The 22,999-nt window shown below is 66.9% G+C and overlaps 3 protein-coding genes across 8 annotated transcripts; 2 read left to right on the top strand and 1 right to left on the bottom strand.

The window, feature by feature from the left end:
- Nucleotides 1-1,465: 1,465 nt before the first annotated feature.
- MDP1 (magnesium dependent phosphatase 1) lies at nucleotides 1,466-5,455 on the top strand. Of its 2 annotated transcripts, XM_030542900.1 has the most exons (6): nucleotides 1,531-1,710; nucleotides 2,247-2,307; nucleotides 3,573-3,683; nucleotides 3,752-3,859; nucleotides 5,075-5,160; nucleotides 5,327-5,455. In XM_030542900.1, the coding sequence occupies exons 1-6, from the start codon at nucleotides 1,674-1,676 to the stop codon at nucleotides 5,404-5,406; spliced, it is 483 nt and encodes a 160-aa protein (XP_030398760.1). In that variant the 5' UTR covers nucleotides 1,531-1,673; the 3' UTR covers nucleotides 5,407-5,455. The 2 variants fall into 2 exon arrangements, with proteins under 2 accessions (XP_030398761.1, XP_030398760.1); XM_030542901.1 differs by lacking the exon at nucleotides 3,573-3,683 and having other exon boundaries at nucleotides 1,466-1,710.
- Nucleotides 5,456-6,458: 1,003 nt separating this feature from the next.
- Nucleotides 6,459-16,347, bottom strand: TSSK4 (testis specific serine kinase 4). The gene is made up of 5 exons (XM_030542888.1): nucleotides 15,460-16,347; nucleotides 14,489-14,761; nucleotides 9,263-9,477; nucleotides 7,335-7,698; nucleotides 6,459-6,716 (listed from the first exon to the last, which is right to left on the bottom strand). The coding sequence occupies exons 1-5, from the start codon at nucleotides 15,523-15,525 to the stop codon at nucleotides 6,459-6,461; spliced, it is 1,176 nt and encodes a 391-aa protein (XP_030398748.1). The 5' UTR covers nucleotides 15,526-16,347.
- Nucleotides 16,348-16,631: 284 nt separating this feature from the next.
- Nucleotides 16,632-21,307, top strand: TM9SF1 (transmembrane 9 superfamily member 1). 5 transcript variants are annotated; one of them, XM_030542895.1, is made up of 5 exons: nucleotides 16,632-16,757; nucleotides 18,002-18,350; nucleotides 18,730-19,540; nucleotides 19,928-20,201; nucleotides 20,523-21,307. In XM_030542895.1, exons 2-5 carry the CDS (start codon nucleotides 18,036-18,038, stop codon nucleotides 20,914-20,916), a joined length of 1,794 nt encoding a protein of 597 aa, XP_030398755.1. In that variant the 5' UTR covers nucleotides 16,632-16,757; nucleotides 18,002-18,035; the 3' UTR covers nucleotides 20,917-21,307. The 5 variants fall into 5 exon arrangements, with proteins under 5 accessions (XP_030398755.1, XP_030398752.1, XP_030398754.1 ...); XM_030542892.1 differs by having other exon boundaries at nucleotides 17,998-18,350; XM_030542894.1 differs by having other exon boundaries at nucleotides 16,632-16,790.
- The last annotated feature ends 1,692 nt before the right edge of the window (nucleotides 21,308-22,999 follow it).

Below are 22,999 nucleotides of genomic sequence, written 5' to 3'. Positions count from 1 at the left end.
TGAGGGCTGGTTACACTGGGATCCCTTGCCCAGTGCTGGGATGCAGTTGGCTCTGGGGTGGGGACTGGTTACAGGGGGACCCCTCACCTGGTGCTGAGATGCAGCTGGCTCTGGGAGTGGGGTGGGGGCTGGTTACATGGGGACCCCTCACCCGGTGCTGAGATGCAGTTGGCTCTGGGAGTGGGGTGGGGGCTGGTTACACGGGGACCCCTCACCTGGTGCTGAGATGCGGCTGGCTCTGGGGTGGGGGCTGGTTACAGGGGGACCCCTCACCCGGCGCTGAGATGCAGCTGGCTCTGGGGTGGGGGCTGGTTACACAGGGACTCCTCACCTGGTGCTGAGATGCGGCTGGCTCTGGGGTGGGGGCTGGTTACACAGGGACCCCTCACCCGGTGCTGAGATGCGGCTGGCTCTGGGGTGGGGGCTGGTTACATGAGGACCCCTCACCCGGTGCTGAGATGCAGCTGGCTCTGCTGTGGGAGCTGGTTATACGGGGACCCCTCACCGGGCGCTGAGATGCAGCTGGCTCTGGGGTGGGGGCTGGTTACAGGGGGACCCCTCACCTGGTGCTGAGATGCGGCTGACTCTGGGAGTGGGGTGGGGGCTGGTTACATGGGGACCCCTCACCCGGTGCTGAGATGCGGCTGGCTCTGGGAGTGGGGTGGGGGCTGGTTACAGGGGGACCCCTCACCTGGCGTTGAGATGCAGCTGGCTCTGGGGTGGGGGCTGGTTACAGGGGGATCCCTCACCCGGTGCTGGGATGCGGCTGGCTCTGGCGTGGGGGCTGGTTACACGGGGACCCCTCGCCTGGCGCTGAGATGCGGCTGGCTCTGGGGTGGGGGCTGGTTACATGGGGACCCCTCGCCCGGCGCTGAGATGCGGCTGGCTCTGGGGTGGGGGCTGGTTACAGGGGGATCCCTCACCCGGTGCTGGGATGCGGCTGGCTCTGGCGTGGGGGCTGGTTACACGGGGACCCCTCGCCTGGCGCTGAGATGCGGCTGGCTCGGGGGTGGGGGCTGGTTACACAGGGACCCCTCGCCCGGTGCTGAGATGCGGCTGGCTCTGGGGTGGGGGCTGGTTACAGGGGGACCCCTCACCTGGCGTTGAGATGTGGCTGGCTCTGGGGTGGGGGCTGGTTATACGGGGACCCCTCGCCCGGCGCTGAGATGCAGCTGGCTCTGGGGTGGGACACGGGCTGGTTACACGGGGACCCCTCGCCCTGCGCTGAGATGCGGCTGGCTCTGGGGTGGGACACGGGCTGGTTACACGGGGACCCCTCGCCCGGCGCTGAGATGCAGCTGGCTCTGGGGTGGGACACGGGCTGGTTACAGGGGGATCCCTCACCCGGTGCTGGGATGCGGCTGGCTCTGGGGTGGGGGCTGGTTACACGGGGATCCCTCACCCGGTGCTGGGATGCGGCTGGCTCTGGCGTGGGGGCTGGTTACACGGGGACCCCTCGCCGGGCGCTGAGATGCAGCTGGCTCTGGGGTGAGTCTGCACTGGCTCTGTGGCTCTGTGTCTCGGCACGGGCGGGGTTAACTACAGAGCGGCCTGTCTAGCCTGAGTCTCTACGGCCCAACACGTGGGGCGCAGCCCGGCGCACCCCAGCGATCAGCCGGGCCAGCCCCATCCAGCTCAGAAACTCCCTGTTCCCTCCCCTGGGCAGGGGCGCGATGTGCCACCTCCCGGGGCTGGTGGTGTTTGACCTGGGTGAATTTGGGGTGATCTGGTGGGAGTCCCCAGAGACTGACGGGGACACTATGGGGCCACCCCCCAGCGGGGCGGTTGCTGGGTGGGGGTCACCAGCGGGGGCTGGGCTCCGTGTCCCCAGAGACTGGGCTGGGATGCTGGGGGGACAGTGTGGGGCCACCCCCCAGCGAGGCGGTTGCTGGGTGGGGGTCACCAGGGGGGGCTGGGCTCCGTGTCCCCAGAGACTGGGCTGGGATGCTGGGGGGACAGTGTGGGGCCACCCCCCAGCGGGGCGGTTGCTGGGTGGGGTCACCGGGGGGCTGGGCTCCGTGTCCCCAGAGACTGGGCTGGGATGCTGGGGGGACAGTGTGGGGCCACCCCCCAGCGGGGCGGTTGCTGGGTGGGGGTCACCAGGGGGGGCTGGGCTCCGTGTCCCCAGAGACTGGGCTGGGATGCTGGGGGGACATGCGGGGCGGTTGCTGGGTGGGGTCTCCCCACAGCGCTCGATTCGGGGGGGCTTCCGGGGGGGGGGTGACGTCTCTCCTTTCTTGTTGCAGATTACACCCTGTGGCCCTTCTGGGTCGACACCCACGTGGACCCCCCCTTCCAGCGGGACAGGTGGGAGGGGTAACGTGGGGAGGGGGCGGGGGGAACAGCAGTTGGCCTAAGAGGGAGGACTGTACGGGAAAGATGGGGGAGGGGCCAGGGCTCTATAGGATAGGGCTATAGGGGATGGGGAGCTATAAGGGTGGGCTATGGGGGTCAGGGGAGGGGCTATAGGGGATCAGGCTATGGGGGTCAGAGAGGAGGGGGTATGGGGCTATAGAGGGTCAGAGGAGGCTATGGGGGCTATAGGGGAGCAGGGCTAAGAGGGTCAGAGGGGTGGGGCTATAGGGGATATGGGACTATAGGGGGTCACAGGAGGCCATGGTGGCTATAGGGGGTCAGGGGAGGGGCTCTAGGGGATATGGGGCTATAGAGGATCAGGGGAGTCTATGAGGGCTATGGGGGGTCAGGGGAGGGGCTATAGGGGATATGGTGCTATAGGGGCTCAGAGGAGGCTATGAGGGCTATTGGGGGTCAGGGGAGGGGCTATAGGGGATATGGGGCTATAGGGGAGCAGAGGAGGCTATGAGGGCTGTTGGGGGTCAGGGGAGGGGCTATAGGGGATTGGAGCTATAGGGGATCAGAGGAGGCTATAGGGAAGGGCCCTACCAAATTTAGGGTCCATTGTGGTCAATTTCACAGTCAGGATTTTAGCAATCGTCAGTTTCATGATCTGAGCTCCCCACACCTGAAACGTTCCCTGCGGTGAGCAGGGGAGTCCCGACCCAAAAGGGAACTGTTGGGGGGTCACAAGGTTGGGGGGGTCGCGTTGTTGCCATTATTATTTCTGTGCTGCTGCTGGTGGTGGTGATGCTCCAGGCCAGCAGCCCCCGCCCCTCACAGCCCCTTTAGGGTTGGGACCCCCGAGGGGAGAAAGGTTCCTCCCACCCCCATTAAATCTGCACAGGAAAAGCACTTCCATGGGGCAGACCAGACTTCACAGTCCGTGACCCCCTGACTTTGGTAGGGTCCTAGCTGTAGGGGCCCGAGAGGTTTGGGGAAGGAGAGGTTATGGGGGCTGAAGGGGCTATAGGGGATTAGGGGTTATAAGGGAGGGATCTATGTGGCCAGGGAGGGCTTACAGGGGGTCAGAGGAGGTTATGAGAGCTATAGGGGGTGGGTAAGGGGCTATAGGGGGTCAGAGGAGGTTATGAGAGCTATAGGGGGTTGGGTAAGGGGCTATAGGGGGTCAGAGAGGGAGGGGCTATAGGGAGTTAGAGGAGGCTATAAGGGGCCATAGGGGGTTGGAGGAGTCGGGTAACCCTGTCTGCCCCCAGGGCTGGCTCGGTGCTGGATGCCCGCGGCCGCCCTGTCCGCCTGTACCCCGAGGTGCCGGCTGTGCTGGAGCGACTGCAGGGCCTGGGCGTCCCCATGGCAGCCGCCTCCCGGTGAGTGTCTGACCCCTGCCCCCTGCCCCCAGCGCCACCCCACCCCCCTGACCGCCAACTCCCCCCAGGACGGGCGAGACTCGCGGCGCTACCCAGCTGCTGGAGCTCTTCGGCGTGCGCCGCTTCCTGCGCTGTGTGGAGATCTACCCCAGGGGAAAGAGCGCCCACTTCCACAGGTACCCCGGCACCCCCAAATCCCCACCCCCACTCCCGCAGGTACCCGCTGAACACCCAAATCCCCACCCCCACTTCCACAGGTACCCCGGCACCCCCAAATCCCCACCCCCACTTCCACAGGTACCCCTGAACCCCCAAATCCCCACCCCCACTTCCGCAGGTACCCCTGAACCCCCAAATCCCCACCCCTACTTCCGCAGGTACCCGCTGAACCCCGGCACCCCCAAATCCCCAGCTCCCACTTCCACAGGTACTGCACCCCATAACTCCCAAGTCCCCACTTCCACAGGTACCCGCTGCACCCCTGAACCCCAGCCCCCCCAAATCCCCACCCCCACTTCCACAGGTACCCACTGAACCCCGGCACCCCCAAATCCCCAGCTCCCACTTCCACAGGTACTGCACCCCATAACCCCCAAATCCCCACCCCCACTTCCACAGGTACCTGCTGCACCCCTGAACCCCAGCACCCCCAAATCCCCAGCCCCCATTTCCACAGGTACCCACTGCACCCCTGAACCCCAGCACCCCCAAATCCCCAGCCCCCACTTCCACAGGTACCCGCTGCACCCCTGAACCCCCAGATCCCCACCCCCACAGGTATCCGCTGCACCCTTGAACCCCAGCACCCCCAAATCACCAGCCCCCATTTCCACAGGTACCCACTGCACCCCTGAACCCCGGCACCCCCAAATCCCCAGCTCCCACTTCCACAGGTACTCACTGCACCCCATAACTCCCAAATCCCCCCTCCCACTTCCACAGGTACCCGCTGCACCCCTGAAACCCTGGCACCCCTGAAACCCTGGCACTCCAACTTCCATAGGTCCCTGTTGCACCGCCAAACCCCAGCACCCCACTTCCACCAGTACCTGCTGCACCCCTGAACCTTGGCACCCCCTAATCCCCAGCCCTCACTTCCACAGGTATCTGCTGCACCCCTGAACCCCCAAATTCCCACCCCCACTTCCACAGGTACCTGCTGCACCCCCAAATCCAGACACCCCAACTTCCACAGGTATCCACTGCATCCCGAAACCCCAGCACCCCACTTCCACAGGTACATGCTGCACCCCTGAACCCCAGCACCCCCAAACCCCCACCCCCACTTGCACAGGTACCCACTGCACCCCTGGCACCCCAACCCCCCACTTCCACAGGTACCCCCTGCACCCCTAAACTCCACTCCCCCTGAGTCTGCCCCTCCCTCCCAGGCTGCAGCAGGACACTGGGGTCCCCTTCGCCCAGATGCTGTTCTTCGACGACGAGGAGCGCAACATCCGGGACGTCAGCAAGCTAGGTACGGGGGGCTCAGATCCCCCTGGGGGGCCCCCAGCCCTCCTGGGCAGGACTCCCCTGCCAGCCCCACATGGGGGAATGGGGGAGGGGTCAGGGACTGAGATGTTGCGGGGGGGAGGGGCGGGGGTGAATGGTGGGGGTCACCCTCTCTCTCCTCTCCCCCCTAGGTGTCACCTGCGTTCTGGTCCCTGATGGAATGACCCAGGTGCTGCTCACCCGGGGGCTGGAGGCCTTCGCTCGCTCCTGACCCCCCCCAGCCCGCCCCCAAGGGCAGAATAAACTCCAGAGTGACTGAGCCTCTGTCTCCCTCTGTGTGTGCGAGGGGGGGATAACAGCCTACTACAGCTGCAGGCACGGGTGTGTGATAACAACCTGCTAGTGTGTGTCAGGGGGGGGGGGAATCAGAAACCGATAACAGCCTACTACTGCTGTGTGTGTGAGAGAGAGGGGGGGGGAGAGAACAACCTACTACTGCTGTGTGTGTGTGAGAGAGAACCTAGTACTGTTGTGTTTGTGTGTAAGAGACAGAACAACCTACTACTGCTGGTGAGGGGGGTGTCAGAGACAGACAACAACCTACTACCGCTGTGTGTGCATGTGGCTGAGTGAGATAACCTATTACTGCTGCTGGCTGTGCGGTGGGGGCTGCTCCCTGCCCCAGCTCTGCCCCCCTGCTCCCTCCCTGGATCCACATGCCCAGGTTCGAGCCCAGGCAAAGCTGTAGGGGAGGAGAACAACCTACTGCTGCTGCCAGCAGTGCTGTGCTGCCATGGGGCTGGGATCCTGCTGGGGCCCTGAATCTGCCCCCCCCCCCAATCCTTCCTACTTGTACTGAACTTTGTGGGGGGCTGTGCCATCTCCCAAACTCTGGGAGTGTTGGGGCCCTTGGAGTGAATGCTAAGCGGGTGTCGCTGGGAGCATGGGAGAGTCCTGGCCCCAAAGATGTGAAGGGGGGGGCTGCACCCCAAAACCCTAAGAGTGGCAAAGGGGTCCCTTTCTAGGTGTGAACTTCAGGGGGGTTGTGCTGTCCACTCTGTGTTGGAGTGCAGTGCTGTGCTCCCCACGAGGGGGATCCCCACCTGCAACCACCTCAGGGTTCACAATTCTGAGGGTTCAGCCCCCAGCCCCCCCTTTTCTAGCTGCCTTGAAATCAGGACCCCAAAATAAAAGGTTAAGAATATAGAGCGGCTTTCTTGACCCCCTTGGCACGGTGCCCCATGTCCCCCCCACTGAGCCCCCTCTCTGCCCCCAGCCTCTCCACACTGCACCCCATAGATTTGGGCTTTCTTTATTGGGGGTTCAGCTTCCCTTCTCCGCCAGCTCCACCATCTTCGGCTGGGTCCCGCTGCCCTCCCGCTTCTTCTCACCGGGAAGGGGCAGGGAGGGGGTCCTGGGCAGCACCCGCCCCCCCTCGGCCCGCACACCCCAGGCCGCCTCCAGCGCCCGCAGCTCGGTGTGGGGCCGCTCGCTCTGGAAACGCAGGACCCACGGCATCTGCAGCAGGTCCAGCACCGTGGGGCGCCGGGCCGCCGGGCACAGCAGCCGGTGCACAAGGTCCTGGGGGGCAAAGTGGAGCGTTAAGGGGTCCCGCTGCCTGCCCAGCCCCCGTGGGTCGCTTGTCCCCTCCACTGGGCCTAGCCCCTCTCGATCCACCCAGGCCCCCCTGATCTGTCCAGCCCCCCCATGGTCCACCCAGCCCCCATGAGCCATTCACCCCCTTCTCCTGGGCCTGGCTCCCCACGATCTGCCCGGCCCCCCTCAAATGGCACCCAGCCCCCCATGGTCAGCTCACCCCCCTCCACTGGGTCTGGACCCCCTCAATGCGCACAACCCCCCCCACTCCCTCGATCTGTCCAGCACCCCCGTGGTCCACTTACCTCTCCATGGGGCCCAGTCACCCATGATCTGCCAAGCCTGCCTCAAACACTGTCCAGCCCCCCTGGATCACCCAGCCCCCACAATCCAGCCACCAGCGTCCAACCCCTGCTCTGTGTCCCCCTCACTGCCCAGCCCCACATGATCCACCTACCCCCCCACTGCCCAGCCCCCTTGATATACATCTGCCCAGCCACAGTCTGGCCCCCCAGCACCCCCTGCTGGCCAGCTCCCCGACTCCCTGCGGGCCACGCAGCGCCCCCTGCTGGCCTGCAGCCCCGTGCCCTGCCCGCCACCTACCTTGCAGGCCTCGGAGACGGGCGGCTGTGGGGGGAAGACCACCTCCTTCTGGGTCTCCCGCAGCAGGCGCTTCAGGTTGGTGTCGTCGAAGGGCAGGTGGGCCACGGCCAGCGTGTAGAGGATCACGCCCATGCTCCAGGTGTCGGCCAGGAAGGGGTTGTAGGGCAGCCCCAGCAGGATCTCGGGGCAGGCGTAGGCGAAGCTGCCGCAGTAGGTCTGGCTTAGGGGGCTGGTGCCTGCCAACAGCGGGTACGAGGGGCTGGCGGGCGGCTGTGTCTGCGACACCAGCTGCTTGGAGAAGCCAAAGTCCGAGATCTTCATGTTCTCTCGCTTATCCAGCAGCAGGTTCTCCAGCTTCAGGTCCCTGCGGGAGGGATCGGGGGGTGGGCGGAGGTGCCGGGCTGACCCTAGGGGGTGCTGGAGATGGGGCGCGGGGCTGTTCCCCTCCGGGGGGCACCAGAGATGGGGCGTGGGGCCGTTCCCCTCCGGGGGGAGCCGGGGATGGGGTGTGGGGCCGTTCCCCTCCAGGGGGTGCCGGGGATGGGGAGTGGGGCCGTTCCCCTCTAGGGGGTTCCGGAGATGGGGTGCGGGGCTGTTCCCCTCTGGGGGCCGCTGGGCATGGGGCGCAGGGCCGTTCCCCTCTGGGGGGTGCTGGGGATGGGGCGCGGGGCCATTCCCCTCCAGGGGGCGCCGGGGATGGGGCGCGGGGCCGTTCCCCTCCAGGGGGTGCTGGGGATGGGGAGTGGGGCCCTTCCCCTCAGGGGGGCGTCGAAGATGGGGCGTTGGGCCGTTCCCCTCTGGGGGGCGCTGGGCATGGAGCGCAGGGCCGTTCCCCTCTGGGGGGTGCCGGGGATGGGGCGCGGGGCCGTTCCCCTCCAGGGGGTGCCGGGGATGGGGCATGGGGCCGTTCCCCTCCAGGGGGCGCCAGGCATGGGGCGTTGGGCTGTTCCCCTCCGGGGGGCGCCGGGGATGGGGCGCAGGGCCGTTCCCCTCTAGGGGGTTCCGGAGATGGGGTGCGGGGCTGTTCCCCTCCAGGGGGAGCCGGGGATGGGGCGCAGGGCCGTTCCCCTCTAGGGGGTTCTGGAGATGGGGTGCGGGGCCATTCCCCTCCAGGGGGCGCCGGGGATGGGGCGCGGGGCCATTCCCCTCCAGGGGGCGCCGGGGATGGGGCGCGGGGCCGTTCCCCTCCAGGGGGTGCCGGGGATGGGGCGCGGGGCCGTTCCCCTCCAGGGGGCGCCGGGGATTGGGGCGCGGGGCCGTTCCCCTCCAGGGGGTGCCGGGGATGGGGAGTGGGGCCGTTCCCCTCCGGGGGGCGTCGAAGATGGGGCGCGGGGCCGTTCCCCTCTGGGGGGTGCCGGGGATGGGGCGTGGGGCCGTTCCCCTCCAGGGGGCGCCAGGCATGGGGCATTGGGCTGTTCCCCTCCGGGGGGCGCCGGGGATGGGGCGTGGGGCCGTTCCCCTCTAGGGGCACTGGCTCGTGGTGCCAGAGGATGGGGGCCCCCCAGGGGTCTGCGAGTCCCCCCGAAGGCGTGTGGGGTGCCGCTGGGGAAGGCTGTGGAGTGCTCAGTGGCCTGGCTGGGACTCAGGGCTGGGGAGCTCTGGGGGGAGGACGCAGGGGGGGCAGCCTTGCCCAGCCGGGGTTGGGGCCGCTTGGCTTTATGGCAGAGCCTGGGTGAGAGACTGTTCCCCCTCCCCCCGCCGCCTTGGGCCTCGAGCCACGTGTGGCGCAGGCGGCAGAGGGAAGCCGGTAAACTGAGGCACACTCCGCTCACGGTGAGGCTGGAGGTGGCAGAGGGGCACCAGGAAAGGCGGGGGAACTGGGGGCTGGCGGTGCCAGGGGAGGGGAATGGCCCAGCCCCCAATAGAGCCGGGCCCACTGTAATTCCCCGGGGCGACGGGCACCCCCTAGTGGCGGCTTGGCCCCTCACCGGTGCACGATGCCCTTGCTGTGCAGATAGGCCACGCCCAGGGTGAGCTGCGCGAACCAGCGCCCGGCCAGGGGCTCGGCGCAGGGCCCCGAGTTCTGGACCCACTCCAGGATGTCGCCGCCGGGCGCCAGCTCCATGATGATGTAATGGCGCGAGGTGGTCTCGATGGCCTGGTAGAAGGTGATCAGGTACTTGTGGTGCAGGCCCTTCATCACCTGCGGGCAGCGAGGGGTTAACGGCGCCCGCCTGCCCCCCGCTGCCCCCGGCCCCACAGCGCCCCCTGCTGATCTCCCCAGCCTGCCCCTTGCCCCACAGCGCCCCCTGCTGATCCCCCCGGCCTGCCCCCGGCCCCACAGCGCCCCCTGCTGATCCCCCCGGCCTGCCCCCGGCCCCACAGCGCCCCCTGCTGATCCCCCCAGCCTGCCCCTTGCCCCACAGCGCCCCCTGCTGATCCCCCTGGCCTGCCCCTGCCCCACAGAGCCCCCTGCTGATCCCCCTGGCCTGCCCCTTGCCCCACAGCGCCCCCTGCTGATCCCCCCCGGCCTGCCCCCTGCCACACAGCGCCCCCTGCTGATCTCCCCGGCCTGCCCCTTGCCCCACAGAGCCCCCTGCTGATCCCCCCGGCCTGCCCCCTGCCCCACAGCGCCCCCTATTGATCCCCCCGGCCTGCCCCCGGCCCCACAGCGCCCCCTGCTGATCCCCCCGGCCTGCCCCCGGCCCCACAGCGCCCCCTGCTGATCCCCCCGGCCTGCCCCCGGCCCCACAGCGCCCCCTGCTGATCTCCCCGGCCTGCCCCTTGCCCCACAGAGCCCCCTGCTGATCCCCCCGGCCTGCCCCCGGCCCCACAGCGCCCCCTGCTGATCCCCCCGGCCTGCCCCTGGCCCCACAGCGCCCCCTGCTGATCCCCCCGGCCTGCCCCCTGCCACACAGAGCCCCCTGCTCATCACCCCCGCCTGCCCCTTGCCCCACAGCGCCCCCTGCTGATCTCCCCAGCCTGCCCCTTGCCCCACAGCGCCCCCTGCTGATCCCCCCGGCCTGCCCCCGGCCCCACAGCGCCCCCTGCTGATCCCCCCGGCCTGCCCCCGGCCCCACAGCGCCCCCTGCTGATCACCCCGGCCTGCCCCTTGCCCCACAGAGCCCCCTGCTGATCCCCCCGGCCTGCCCCCTGCCCCACAGCGCCCCCTATTGATCCCCCCGGCCTGCCCCCGGCCCCACAGCGCCCCCTGCTGATCCCCCCGGCCTGCCCCGGCCCCACAGCGCCCCTGCTGATCCCCCGGCCTGCCCCCGGCCCCCACAGCGCCCCCTGCTGATCTCCCCGGCCTGCCCCTTGCCCCACAGAGCCCCCTGCTGATCCCCCCGGCCTGCCCCCGGCCCCACAGCGCCCCCTGCTGATCCCCCCGGCCTGCCCCTGGCCCCACAGCGCCCCCTGCTGATCCCCCCGGCCTGCCCCCTGCCACACAGAGCCCCCTGCTCATCACCCCCGCCTGCCCCTTGCCCCACAGCGCCCCCTGCTTATCCCCCCCGGCCTGCCCCCACCCCCCAGTATCCTCTGCTGATCCCCCTGGCCTGCCCCACAGCGCCCCCTGCTGATCTCCCCGGCCTGCCCCCTGCCCCACAGCGCCCCCTGCTGATCCCCCTGGCCTGCCCCCGGCCCCACAGCGCCCCCTGCTGATCTCCCCGGCCTGCCCCCTGCCCCACAGCGCCCCCTGCAGATCCCCCCGGCCTGCCCCTTGCCCCACAGAGCCCCCTGCTGATCCCCCTGGCCTGCCCCTTGCCCCACAGCGCCCCCTGCTCATCACCCCGGCCTGCCCCCTGCCACACAGCGCCCCCTGCTGATCCCCCCGGCCTGCCCCTTGCCCCACAGAGCCCCCTGCTGATCCCCCCGGCCTGCCCCCTGCCCCACAGCGCCCCCTATTGATCCCCCTGGCCTGCTCCCTGCCCCACAGCGCCCCCTGCTCATCACCCCGGCCTGCCCCCTGCCACACAGCATCCCCTGCTGATCCCCCCAGCCTGCCACTTGCCCCACAGCGCCCCCTGCTGATCCCCCCGGCCTGCCCCCGGCCCCACAGCGCCCCCTGCTGATCCCCCCGGCCTGCCCCTTGCCCCACAGCGCCCCCTGCTGATCCCCCTGGCCTGCCCCCTGCCCCACAGCGCCCTCTGCTGATCTCCCCGGCCTCCCCCTGCCCCACAGCGCCCCCTGCTGATCCCCCTGACCTGCCCCCTGCCCCACAGTGCCCCCTGCTCATCACCCCAGCCTGCCTCCTGCCACACAGCACCCCCTGCTGATTCCATCGGCCTGCCCCCTGCCCCACAGCGCCCCCTTCTGATTTCCCCGGCCTGCCCCCTGCCCCCTACTGATTCCCCTGGCCTGCCCCCTGCCCCACAGCGCCCCCTGCTGATCCCCCCGGCCTGCCCCCTGCCCCACAGTGCCGCCTACTGATCCCCCTGGCCTGCCCCCTGCCCCACAGCGCCCCCTGCTGATCCCCCCGGCCTGCCCCCGGCCCCACAGCGCCCCCTGCCCCATGGCACCTCCTGCCGAGCCTCCAGCCTCACAGCGCCCCCTGCTGATTCCCCCAGCCTGCCCCCCCATAGCGCCTCCACTGATCCCCCTGGCCTGCCCCCTGCCCCACAGCACCCTCTGCCCCACAGCACCCCCTGCTGATTCCCCATGCCTGCCTCCTGCCCCACAGTATCCTCTGCTGTTCCCCCCGGCCTCCCCCAGCCCCACAGCGCCCCCTGCTGATCCCCCTGGCCTGCCCCTGCCCCACAGCACCCACTGCTGATCCCCCCTGGCCTGCCCCTTGCCCCACAGCGCCCCCTGCTGATCTCCCCGGCCTGCCCCCTGCCCCACAGTGCCCCCTACTGATTCCCCTGGCCTGCCCCCTGCCCCACAGCGTTTCCTACTCATCCCCCCGGCCTGCCCTTTGCCCCACAGCGCCCCCTTCTGATCTCCCTGGCCTGCCCCCTGCCCCACAGTGCCCCCTACTGATCCCCCTGGCCTGTCCCCTGCCCCACAGCACCCCTGCTGATCTCCCCGGCCTGTCCCCTGCCCCACAGTGCCCCCTACTGATCCCCCTGGCCTGCCCCCTGCCCCACAGCGCCCCCTGCTGATCCCCCCGGCCTGCCCCCTGCTTCACAGTGCCCCTAATGATCCCCCTGGCCTGCCCCCTGCCCCACAGCGCCCCCTGCTGATCTCCCGGGCCTGCCCCTTGCCCCACAGCACCCCCTTCTGATCCCCCTGGCCTGCCCCCTGCCCCACAGCGCCCCCTGCTGACCTCCCGGGCCTGCCCCCTGCTTCACAGTGCCCCTAATGATCCCCCTGGCCTGCCCCCTGCCTCACAGCGCCCCCTGCTGATCCCCCCAGCCTGCCCCTTGCCCCACAGCACCCCCTTCTGATCCCCCTGGCCTGCCCCTGCCCCACAGCACCTGCTGGTGATCCCCCCTGGCCTGCCCCCTGCCCCACAGCGCCCCCTACTGATCCCCCTGGCCTGCCCCCTGCCCCACAGCGCCCCCTGCTCATCCCCCCGGCCTGCCCCTTGCCCCACAGCGCCCCCTGCTCATCACCCCGGCCTGCCCCCTGCCACACAGTACCCCTTGCTGATTCCATCGGTCTGCCCCCTGCCCCACAGCGCCCCCTACTGATCCCCCTGGCCTGCCCCCTGCCCCACAGCGCCCCCTGCTCATCCCCCCGGCCTGCCCCTTGCCCCACAGCGCCCCCTGCTCATCACCCCGGCCTGCCCCCTGCCACACAGTACCCCTTGCTGATTCCATCGGTCTGCCCCCTGCCCCACAGCACCCCCTGCTGATCCCCCCTGGCCTGCCACTTGCCCCACAGAGCCCCCTGCTCATCACCCCCGCCTGCCCCTTGCCCCACAGCGCCCCCTGCTGATCTCCCCGGCCTGCCCCCACCCCCCAGTATCCTCTGCTTATCCCCCTGGCCTGCCCCACAGCGCTCCCTGCTGATCTCTCCTGGCCTGCCCCCTGCCCCACAGTATCCTCTGCTGATCCCCCCAGCCTGCCCCCTGCCCCACAGCGCCCCCTGACCCATGGCACCTCCTGCCGAGCCTCCAGCCTCACAGCGCCCCCTGCTGATTCCCCCAGCCTGCCCCCTGCCCCATAGCGCCTCCCACTGATCCCCCCTGGCCTGCCCCCTGCCCCACAGCGCCCCCTGCTCATCCCCCCGGCCTGCCCCTTGCCCCACAGCGCCCCCTGCTCATCACCCTGGCCTGCCCCCTGCCACCCAGCACCCCTTGCTGATTCCATCGGTCTGCCCCCTGCCCCACAGCGCCTCCTGCTGATACCCCTGTGGCCTGCCCCCAGCCCCACAGCGCCCCCTGCTGATCCCCCCTGGCCTGCCACTTGCCCCACAGAGCCCCCTGCTCATGGCCCCCGCCTGCCCCCTGCCCCACAGCGCCCCCTGACCCATGGCACCTCCTGCCGAGCCTCCAGCCTCACAGCGCCCCCTGCTGATTCCCCCAGCCTGCCCCCTGCCCCATAGCGCCTCCCACTGATCCCCCCTGGCCTGCCCCCTGCCCCACAGCGCCCCCTGCTCATCCCCCCGGCCTGCCCCCTGCCACACAGTGCCCCCTATTGATCCCCCTGGCCTGCCCCCTGCCCCACAGAGCCCCCTGCTCATCACCCCCGCCTGCCCCTTGCCCCACAGCGCCCCCTGCTGATCCCCCCCGGCCTGCCCCCACCCCCCAGTATCCTCTGCTGATCCCCCTGGCCTGCCCCACAGCGTCCCCTGCTGATCTCTCCTGGCCTGCCCCCTGCCCCACAGTATCCTCTGCTGATCCCCCCAGCCTGCCCCCTGCCCCACAGCGCCCCCTGACCCATGGCACCTCCTGCCGAGCCTCCAGCCTCACAGCGCCCCCTGCTGATTCCCCCAGCCTGCCCCCTGCCCCATAGCGCCTCCCACTGATCCCCCCTGCCCTGCCCTCTGCCCCACAGCGCCCTCTGCCCCACAGCGCCCCCTGCTGATTCCCCATGCCTGCCTCCTGCCCCACAGTATCCTCTGCTGTTTCCCCCGGTCTGGCCCCTGTCCCACAGCGCCCCCTGCTAATCCCCCCTGGCCTGCCCCCTGCCCCACAGTATCCTCTGCTGATTTCCCCTGCCCCACAGCGTCTGGCCTGCCCCCACAGCATCCCATGATGATCCTTCTTCCCCTGCACCCCACCCCACAGTGCCCCCTGCCTGCCCACCTACCCCACGGCGCTCCTTAGCTACCTGGATCTCGCGGGGCAGGAATTTGTTGAGATAGTCCTCGGACGCCTTCTTCTTGGAGATGATTTTGATGGCCACCTTGGCCTTCTGCTTGGCGAAATAGGCCTCGTAGACCGTGCCGTAGGAGCCATGGCCAATGACCTTGCCCAGCTGGTAGCCATATTGGTCCATGACGGACGGGTAGGGGGCTGAGGGGGCCGTCTCCACCATGGCAGCCTCTCGCCCCTCCGAGGGGACTGGGGGGCTCTGTGCGTCCGGTGCCAGAGAGTCACCCCTCTGGGGCAGGGCAGGCGGTTAGAACCTAGCTGGGACCCCCAATGAAACCCCTGACCCCCAGTGAGGCTGGGGCTCCAATGAGCCAACCCTGGGGCTCTGACCCACTTAACCCCCCCATAGGGCTGTGACCCCCAGGAACCCTCCCACTCCCCAGTGGAGCTGTGACCCCCAAGAACTGCCCTGGCTTTCCCCGACTCCCCGCTGGGGCTGTGACCCCCAGGAACCCTCCCACTCCCCACTGGAGCTGTGACCCCCAAGAACTACCCTGGCCCCCACAGCTCCCCACTGTGACCCCCCAAGAACTGCCTTGGCTTCCCTCTGCTCCCCACTGAAGCTGTGACCCCCCCAAGAACTGCCCTGACCTCCCCTGGCTCCCCACTGTGACCCCCAAGAACTACCCTGGCCTCCCCTGACTCCCCACTGGAGCTGTGACCCCCCAAGAACTGCCCTGGCCTCCCCTGGCTCCCCACTGGGGGCTGTGACCCCCCAATAACTGCCCTGGCTTCCCCCGGCTCCCCACTGGGGGCTGTGACCCCCAAGAACTGCCCTGGCCTCCCTCGACTCCCCACTGGAGCTGTGAGCCCCCCAAGAATTGCCCTGGCCTCCCTCGACTCCCCACTGGAGCTGTGACCCCCCAAGAACTGCCCTGGCCTCCCCAGCTCCCCGTTGGGGCTTTGATCCCACTGACCCTCCCTCACCTGCTTCACTCCGTCCCCCGACCCGGTGACCAGAATCGCCCCCCGACTCCAGGGTTCCGCCAACATCACCCCAGTATTCCGCTGGCCCCCATTGGCCGACACCCGTTACCGAGGATACCGGGGGCGGTTCCACATTGGGGGTGAGCACAGAGGCATTGAGGGGTCCTCAGCATTTGGGGGATACTGGGATTTTGGGGGACACTGCAGAGGTCTGTCTTTGTAGGGGGCAGTGGGGCCTTGTTTGGGGATCACGGGGAAATCGGGGGGATGGTGGAGCATTCGGGAACTTATTTGGGGAACCACAAAAAAACCCACATTTGTGGGGAGCCACTGAGGCAGTGGAGGGACGCTAAGGAGTTTGGAGGGGTCTTAAGTTGAGGAAGTAATGGGGCATCCGAAGGGCTCATAAAGGGGGTCTCAATTTGGGGAAGCAGTGAGAAATTGGGGTTCCTTATATGGAGGCCACTGTTGTATTTGTGTCTCTTACTTTGGAGGGCAGTGAGGTTTTGGGGGCATTTGGGGGTCTCAATATGGGGGGCCATGGGGCTCAACTTTGGGGAAATTGGGGTCCTTATATGGGGGGCACTGTGGTATTTGGGGGTCTGCATTTGGGGGGCACTGGGGTTTTGGGGTCTCTTAATTTGGGGACATGGAGATCAAATTGAGGGAAACTGAGGAAATGGGTTGTTTGGGGGGCTCTTGGGATTTTGGGGGTTCAATTTCGGGGCCACTGAGAAATTGAGGGTTATATTGGGGTCAAGGTGGAATTTCGGGCTCAATATGTGGGATAATGGGGTATGTAGGGGACCGTTATATAGGGGAGACCAGCTGCCCCCTCCCCATTAGCTGCCCCGCACCCCCTAACATTAACCCTCCTGGAAACAGCTGCCTGGCCCTTTAAGAGCCTGCTCGCCGGCGGGCCCGGGCCCCCTCAGGCGCCGGATGCGCGTCACGCTGTGGGCACGAAGCCCGGCAGGGGCGCTGAGGGCGGAAGTAGGGGACGGACGTGGCCCGGGCTGACTTGGCGATCGCCTGAAGGACCCCGACGCGTTTTGGTCCCTGGCTCCGCCCAGGGAGGGATCCCGGCGGTGGGGGCTGTGCGCCCTGTTGGTGCGAGTCTCGGGGAGGCAGCCTGGGGCGTCAGGCGGCGCCGGAGAGCGGAGAGGGGGGAGCCGAGGATCAGGCGCCGGGAAGGACCCTCTGGAGCTGCGAGGCCCCCAGGCTGGGCGCTGTTGTCTGGCTGTTTGCCTGCTGCTAGGGATACGCGCTGCCGGGCGCGGGGCCACGGGACCCTCCAGGTGGCAGGCGCGGCGCGGCGCGGGCAGCCTCCGGTCAGCGGGGCGGGTCAGTGGGGGGAGGGGCGAGGACCCCGGGCGGGGGGTCAGTGGGGGGAGGGGCGCGAGGACCCCGGGCGGGGGGGTCAGTGGGGGAGGGGGCGCGAGGATCCCGGGCGGGGCGGGGCGAGGACCCCGGGCGGGGGGGGGTCAGTGGGGGAGGGGGCGCGAGGATCCGGGGCGGGGCGGGTCAGTGGGGGGAGGGGGCGCGAGGATCCCGGGCGGGGGGGGTCAGTGGGGGGAGGGGGCGCGAGGACCCCGGGCGGGGGGGGTCAGTGGGGGGAGGGGGCGCGGCGGGGGGGGTCAGTGGGGGAGGGGGCGCGAGGACCCCGGGCGGGAGGGGTCAGTGGGGGGAGGGGGCGCGAGGACCCCGGGCGGGGGGGTGTCAGTGGGGGAGGGGGCGCGAGGATGCGGGGCGGGGGGGGTCAGTGGGGGAGGGGGCGCGAGGATCCCGGGCGGGGGGGTCAGTGGGGGAGGGGGAGCGAGGACCCCGGGCGGGGGGGTCAGTGGGAGGTGCGCAAGGACCCTGGGCCGGGGGGTAGTGAGTCAGCGGGGAGGGAGCGTGAGGACCCTGGTTCCTGTGTGCCGGGTGGGTTGTTTTCAGGATATTTTCCATGTGTAGCATGTGTGCCTCAGTTTGCCTCAGATGTGTTGCACAAAGAACGAGGGGGAGGGGCAGGCATCTGTGTAGAAGGCTCCAGAGATCCAAGGAAACTGAGTCACGTGCTGTCTGAACACAAAAGAGTCTGAACCCCCCACTTCATCCCACCCTTGTCCGTCGGGCTCTCAGGGCTCCGGCCCCTCGAGTGTGGGCACCACGAGGGCGTTTGGCTTGATGGCTGCCCTGAGCTGGCACCATGGGTGCTTTATCAGTCTCTGGTGCCCCTGGGATGAGACAGGTCAGAGGAGCAAATCCCCAGCCTTCATCTAGGCTCGTTCACCAGGGGTGTCTTACATGCCGATTTCGGGTCTGGCTTGTGGCCATCATGAGTATATCAGGCCTGGCACCCAGGTGGGCATGCAGGGCAGGGGTCTCAGGAGCACGGGTTGGCGTGATCCAGGGATACCCAATGGTTAGAGCACCGCAGGGCGTAGCTGGGGGCGGTCTGGCATTGGGTGCTGACCATCCCAGGTGGGTGAGAACCCAGGCATCCTGAGGACCTGGCTTCACTTCCTCTCTTCCCTTGTCTCCTGCCTTCCTTAGCCAGACCCCGCCCTGTCTCCCCCTTCCCTGCCCACCCCATGGCACCCCACCAGTCCTGGCTGCTGCTCATCCTGCTGGCCTCCTGGCCACCACCGGGCTCCTCCGAGACCCGCTACCAGCCTGGGGACCCCATTGTGCTCTACGTCAACAAGGTGGGACCCTACCACAATCCCCAGGAGACCTATCACTACTACCAGCTGCCTGTGTGCTCTCCGGAAAAGATCCGTCACAAGAGCCTGAGCCTCGGGGAGGTCCTGGACGGGGACCGCATGGCCGAGTCCATGTATCAGATCCGCTTCCGAGAGAGCGTCGAGAAGACAGTCCTGTGCGTGAAGACGCTCACACTGGATCAGGTAGACTGGGCCCGGATGCCTGGGTCCCATCTCTGGATCAAGGAGGGCGAGCGTGGGCCAATGGGTTTAGAGCAGGAGCTAGCTTCAGTCCCAGGAACAGGGCCTAGGAGCTCAAATCAGGAGCCAAGACTCCTGGGTTCTGTCCCTGGCTCTGGGAGGGGAGTGGGGTCTAGTCATTAGAGCATGGGGGCCTGGGAGCCAGGTCTCCTGGGTTATGTACCCGGCTCTTGGATGGGAGTGGGAGCTAGTAGGTGGGGACTGGGAGCCAGGACTCCTGGGTTCTGTCCACAGCTCTGGGAGGGAGTGGGGTCTAGTGGGAAAGACCAGGAGGGGCTGGGCGCCAGGACTCCTGGGTCCTATGCCATCTGTTTCCCGGCAGGTGGAGCGCCTGCGACAGGCCATTGAGGAGCTGTACTACTTTGAGTTCGTGGTGGACGACATCCCGCTGCGAGGGTTCGTGGGGTACATGGAGGAGAGCGGTTTTCTGCCCCACAGCCACAAGATTGGGCTGTGGACCCATCTGGACTTCCACCTGGAGTGGAATGGCGACCGCATCATCTATGCCAACGTCAGCGTGCGGGATGTCAAGCCGCACAGCCTGGATGACGTCCATGGGCCTGGGCCCCTCTCCCTGACCTACACCTACAGTGTCCGCTGGTCTGAGACAGCCTCGGAGCGGCGGGGGGAGCGGCGGGGCCGGGGGGATGATGGGGGCTTTTTCCCCCGCACCCTGGAGATCCATTGGCTCTCCATCATCAACTCCATGGTGCTGGTCTTTCTTCTGGTGGGCTTCGTGGTGGTCATCCTCATGCGAGTGCTGAAGAACGACCTGGCCCGGTACAACCTGGACGAAGAAGCTTCCTCCTCCTCGTCTGGGGACGACTTCGACCAGGGCGACAACGGCTGGAAGATCATCCACACCGATGTCTTCCGCTTCCCGCCCTGCCGCAGCCTCCTCTGCGCCGTCCTGGGCGTGGGCAGCCAGTTCCTGGCACTGGGCACCGGCATCATCGCCATGGCCCTGCTGGGTATGTTCAACGTCCACCGGCACGGCGCCATCAACTCCGCCGCCATCCTGCTCTACGCCCTGACCTGCTGCATCTCTGGCTACATCTCCAGCAACTTCTACCGGCAGGTCGGGGGCGAGCGCTGGGTCTGGAACATTGTGTTGACCACCAGCCTCTTCTCTGGTGAGGCCCTGGAGTCCCTCATCTCTGCCCAGGTTCCCCAGGGGGTTCTCTTGCCCAGAGTAGGCAGGTTGGGTGCACCAGGTGGGTCTGTGTGGTGCCCTCTGTTTCTTCAAAGTGCCTTTGGCCTCTCACCACTAGGGCAAAATGTTTAGAGTCTCTATGGCCTCCTAGGGGTGATAGGTTGTGCCTCTCTGGTCCCTCTAGGGAGGTCTCTCTGATTCCGGTGGGAAGCAGAGAGAGTCTCTCTGGTCCCCCTTTGGAAGCCCCTTGGTCCCCTGGAGGAGGTGGTCTGGGTCTCTCTGGTCCCCCTTGGGGAGACTCTATGGTCCCTTGGGGAAGATGGTCTGGGTCTCTTTGGTCCCTCTGATCTGCCCCCTATCCTCCCAGCACCCTTCTTCGTGACGTGGAGCGTGGTGAACTCGGTGCACTGGGCCAATGGCTCGACACAGGCCCTGCCGGCCACCACCATCCTGCTGCTGCTGACGGTCTGGCTGCTGGTGGGCTTCCCCCTCACCGTTATCGGGGGCATCTTCGGCAAGAACCGGGCCGGCACCTTCGACGCACCCTGCCGCACCAAGAACATCGCCCGCGAGATCCCACCACAGCCCTGGTACAAGGCCACACTGGTGCACATGACCATCGGGGGCTTCCTGCCCTTCAGGTGAGCCCCACCCTACCGCTTTCTGTGTGCCTGCCACCTCACTTCCTGCCCATCCAGTGAGCACCCCCTCCTCTTCCTGTCTGCCATGCTGTCCATAGGAGGCGCCACTGATTCCTGTCTCACTCCTGCCTGTCACTTCCAACCTCACGGGTTGGCACTTTTGTTTTCCTGCTGCCTCTTACCTAGACAGTCATGTAACTTTCTCCCGAGGATGCCACTTCCTGTCTTGCCCTTCACCTCTCCGGCCAGCCTATTTGAGCCCCCAAACAGTGGATCCCACCTCTGCCCCCCAGCTGACCCTGTCTCTCTTTTATCCTCCAGTGCCATCTCTGTGGAGCTCTACTACATCTTTGCTACGGTGTGGGGCCGGGAGCAGTACACCCTCTACGGCATCCTCTTCTTCGTCTTCGCCATCTTGCTGAGCGTAGGCGCCTGCATCTCCATCGCCCTCACCTACTTCCAGCTCTCGGGCGAGGACTACCGCTGGTGGTGGCGCTCAGTGCTCAGCGCCGGCTCCACCGGCGTCTTCATCTTCCTGTACTCCGTCTTCTACTACTCGCGGCGCTCCAACATGTCGGGTACGGTGCAGACCGTGGAGTTCTTCGGCTACTCCCTTCTCACCGGCTACGTCTTCTTCCTCATGTTGGGCACCGTCTCCTTCTTCGCCTCGCTCAAGTTTATCCGCTACATCTACGTCAACCTCAAGATGGACTGAGACACCCTCTCCAGTTGGCCAGCCACCATGGCCAACTGGTGGGCACGGTTAAATATGACTTCCCTTTAAGATCTCTCTCATTGACTTGGGCTTCTATGGAGTTCCCTTCCCATTGGCCATGATGCTTGGCCAGCTGGTGGATAAAGATGGTGCTCTTAAAGATCTCTTCTCTCATTGGCTGTAATGTCTGGCCAGTCAGCAGCTATGGATCCTCCAAAGAGCTCCCCTCCCATTGACCAAGATGTTCAGCCAATCAGCCAGCATGGCAAAAGATGGCGACCGTAAAAAGCGCTCCTCCCATTGGCTGGGACCATTAAGGATCTTACCCTCCTATTGGCTGAAATGTCTGGCCAGTCACAGGGCACCATTAAAGTTTGCCCCACCTCCCTCATTACCCTTCATTGAGTAGGATGATCTGGCCAGTTCACTGCCAGTGAGTGGGCAGCGCTAAAGTTCTCCTGGGATGGGGGACCAGCTACTCCACCCCTATTGGTCAGGAACACTTGCCAATCAGGTGATGGGAATGGACTGACTGGCCAAGGGCGGGGCCGGTCTGACAGATCAAGACTCACCCCTAGAGGGGGGATGGGGCAAGGTGTTCAGTTCCCTGGATCCCTGTGAGATTCCCTCAGGGTGGTAAAGCTTGGAAGTGGATCCCTCCCAAAGGGGGACGAACTGGCAGATCCCATGTGAGGCTGCGAATAGATCCCCATGTGAGATCCCTGCATGTGGTTGGGGCAGATTGTGGATCCCTGGTGGATCTGGATTCATGGGGGGTTGAGAGTGGATCCATTGTGGAAGTGGATCCGCTGCAGTCAGCTGGCTCCCCTCTTGGGGATGGGCCCCCACAGATAGCAGGATCCCCCTGGTAGGATGCTAGCAGAGGGAGGCCAAATTCCTTGTGGGGCTGGGAGCAGATCCTATGATGAGATCCCTGGTGGGGAGGAGTAGATCCACCATGGACAATTTGCTGGATCCCTGGGGGCTTCCCCAGATCAACTGGATCCCCTGTGGAGCTGGCAGTAGATCCCCCCATGGCAAGCAGGATTGCCTGGTAAGATCCCTTAGTGGCACAGATCACAGGGGGGTCAGGATCTAGTGGGGATGGCACAGTATCCCAGAGATCTCAGCGGGGAGGGGCTATACCCCACAAACACCCCCCCCCATTTCCATTGCTGGCTGCGTGCAGACACCTGTAGTGCTATTGATATATATATATATATATATATAGGGGGGCTCATGGGTAGCGGGGGGGGCTGGGGCAATTGATTATTTTATTTTTATTTGATTTGGTTGGTTCTGATGATTTCTTTTTACAGATCTCGGAATAAACTTTGTTAATAAAAATTAGCATGGGGGTGTCTATAGAACCCAGGAGTCCTGGGTCCCGCCTCCCCTCCCAGAGCCGAGGCTAGAACACAGGGGTCTAACCACTGGCTGCTGCTCCCCTCCCCAGGCCAGGGAGAAAACCCAGAAGTCCCAGCTCCCTGACCCTACCCCTCTCCCAGAACCACGGAGAGAACCCAGGAGTCCTGGCTCCCAGCCCCCCCGCTTTAACCCACTAGACCCCACTCCCCTCTCAGAACCAGGGAGAGAACCCAGGAGTCCTGGCTTCTGCCCCCCCTGCTTTAAACCACTAGACCCCACTTCCCTCCCAGAGCTGGGGAGAGAACCCAGGAGTCCTGGCTCCTGCCCCCCTTTAACCCACCAGACCCCACTCCCCTCCCAGAACCAGGGAGAGAACCCAGGAGACCTGGCTCCCAGCTGTGCGGCGCGGAAGGGGTTAACCCCCGGCCTTTCTCCGGGGCTGGTCTGAGTCTTCCCGGGACACGGAGGGGCGGGGCAAGAGAGGCGGGGCCTGGGGCCGCTCTGTCTCCCGGAAGCCGGGACTCGTCTGCTCCTCTCTGCTCACCCCACGTGCTGCTGTGCGGGACTAGCTGGCTGCTGAGCCTCGGCCCCTCCCCCCGTCCTGAGCCTCCCCCATTGCAGGGCCCCGCACCCCTCCCCCCGTCTGAGGCTCCCCCATTGCAGGGCCCCCGCCCCGCTGCCCCCCATTGCAGGGCCCCCGTACCCCCCCGTCCTG

The sequence above is a fragment of the Gopherus evgoodei genome, unplaced genomic scaffold (genome assembly GCF_007399415.2).
Source record: "Gopherus evgoodei ecotype Sinaloan lineage unplaced genomic scaffold, rGopEvg1_v1.p scaffold_171_arrow_ctg1, whole genome shotgun sequence".
NCBI classification, from domain to species: domain Eukaryota; kingdom Metazoa; phylum Chordata; order Testudines; family Testudinidae; genus Gopherus; species Gopherus evgoodei.
Note: the sequence above shows the minus strand (reverse complement) of the source record. Positions and strands in the feature narration are given on the sequence as shown.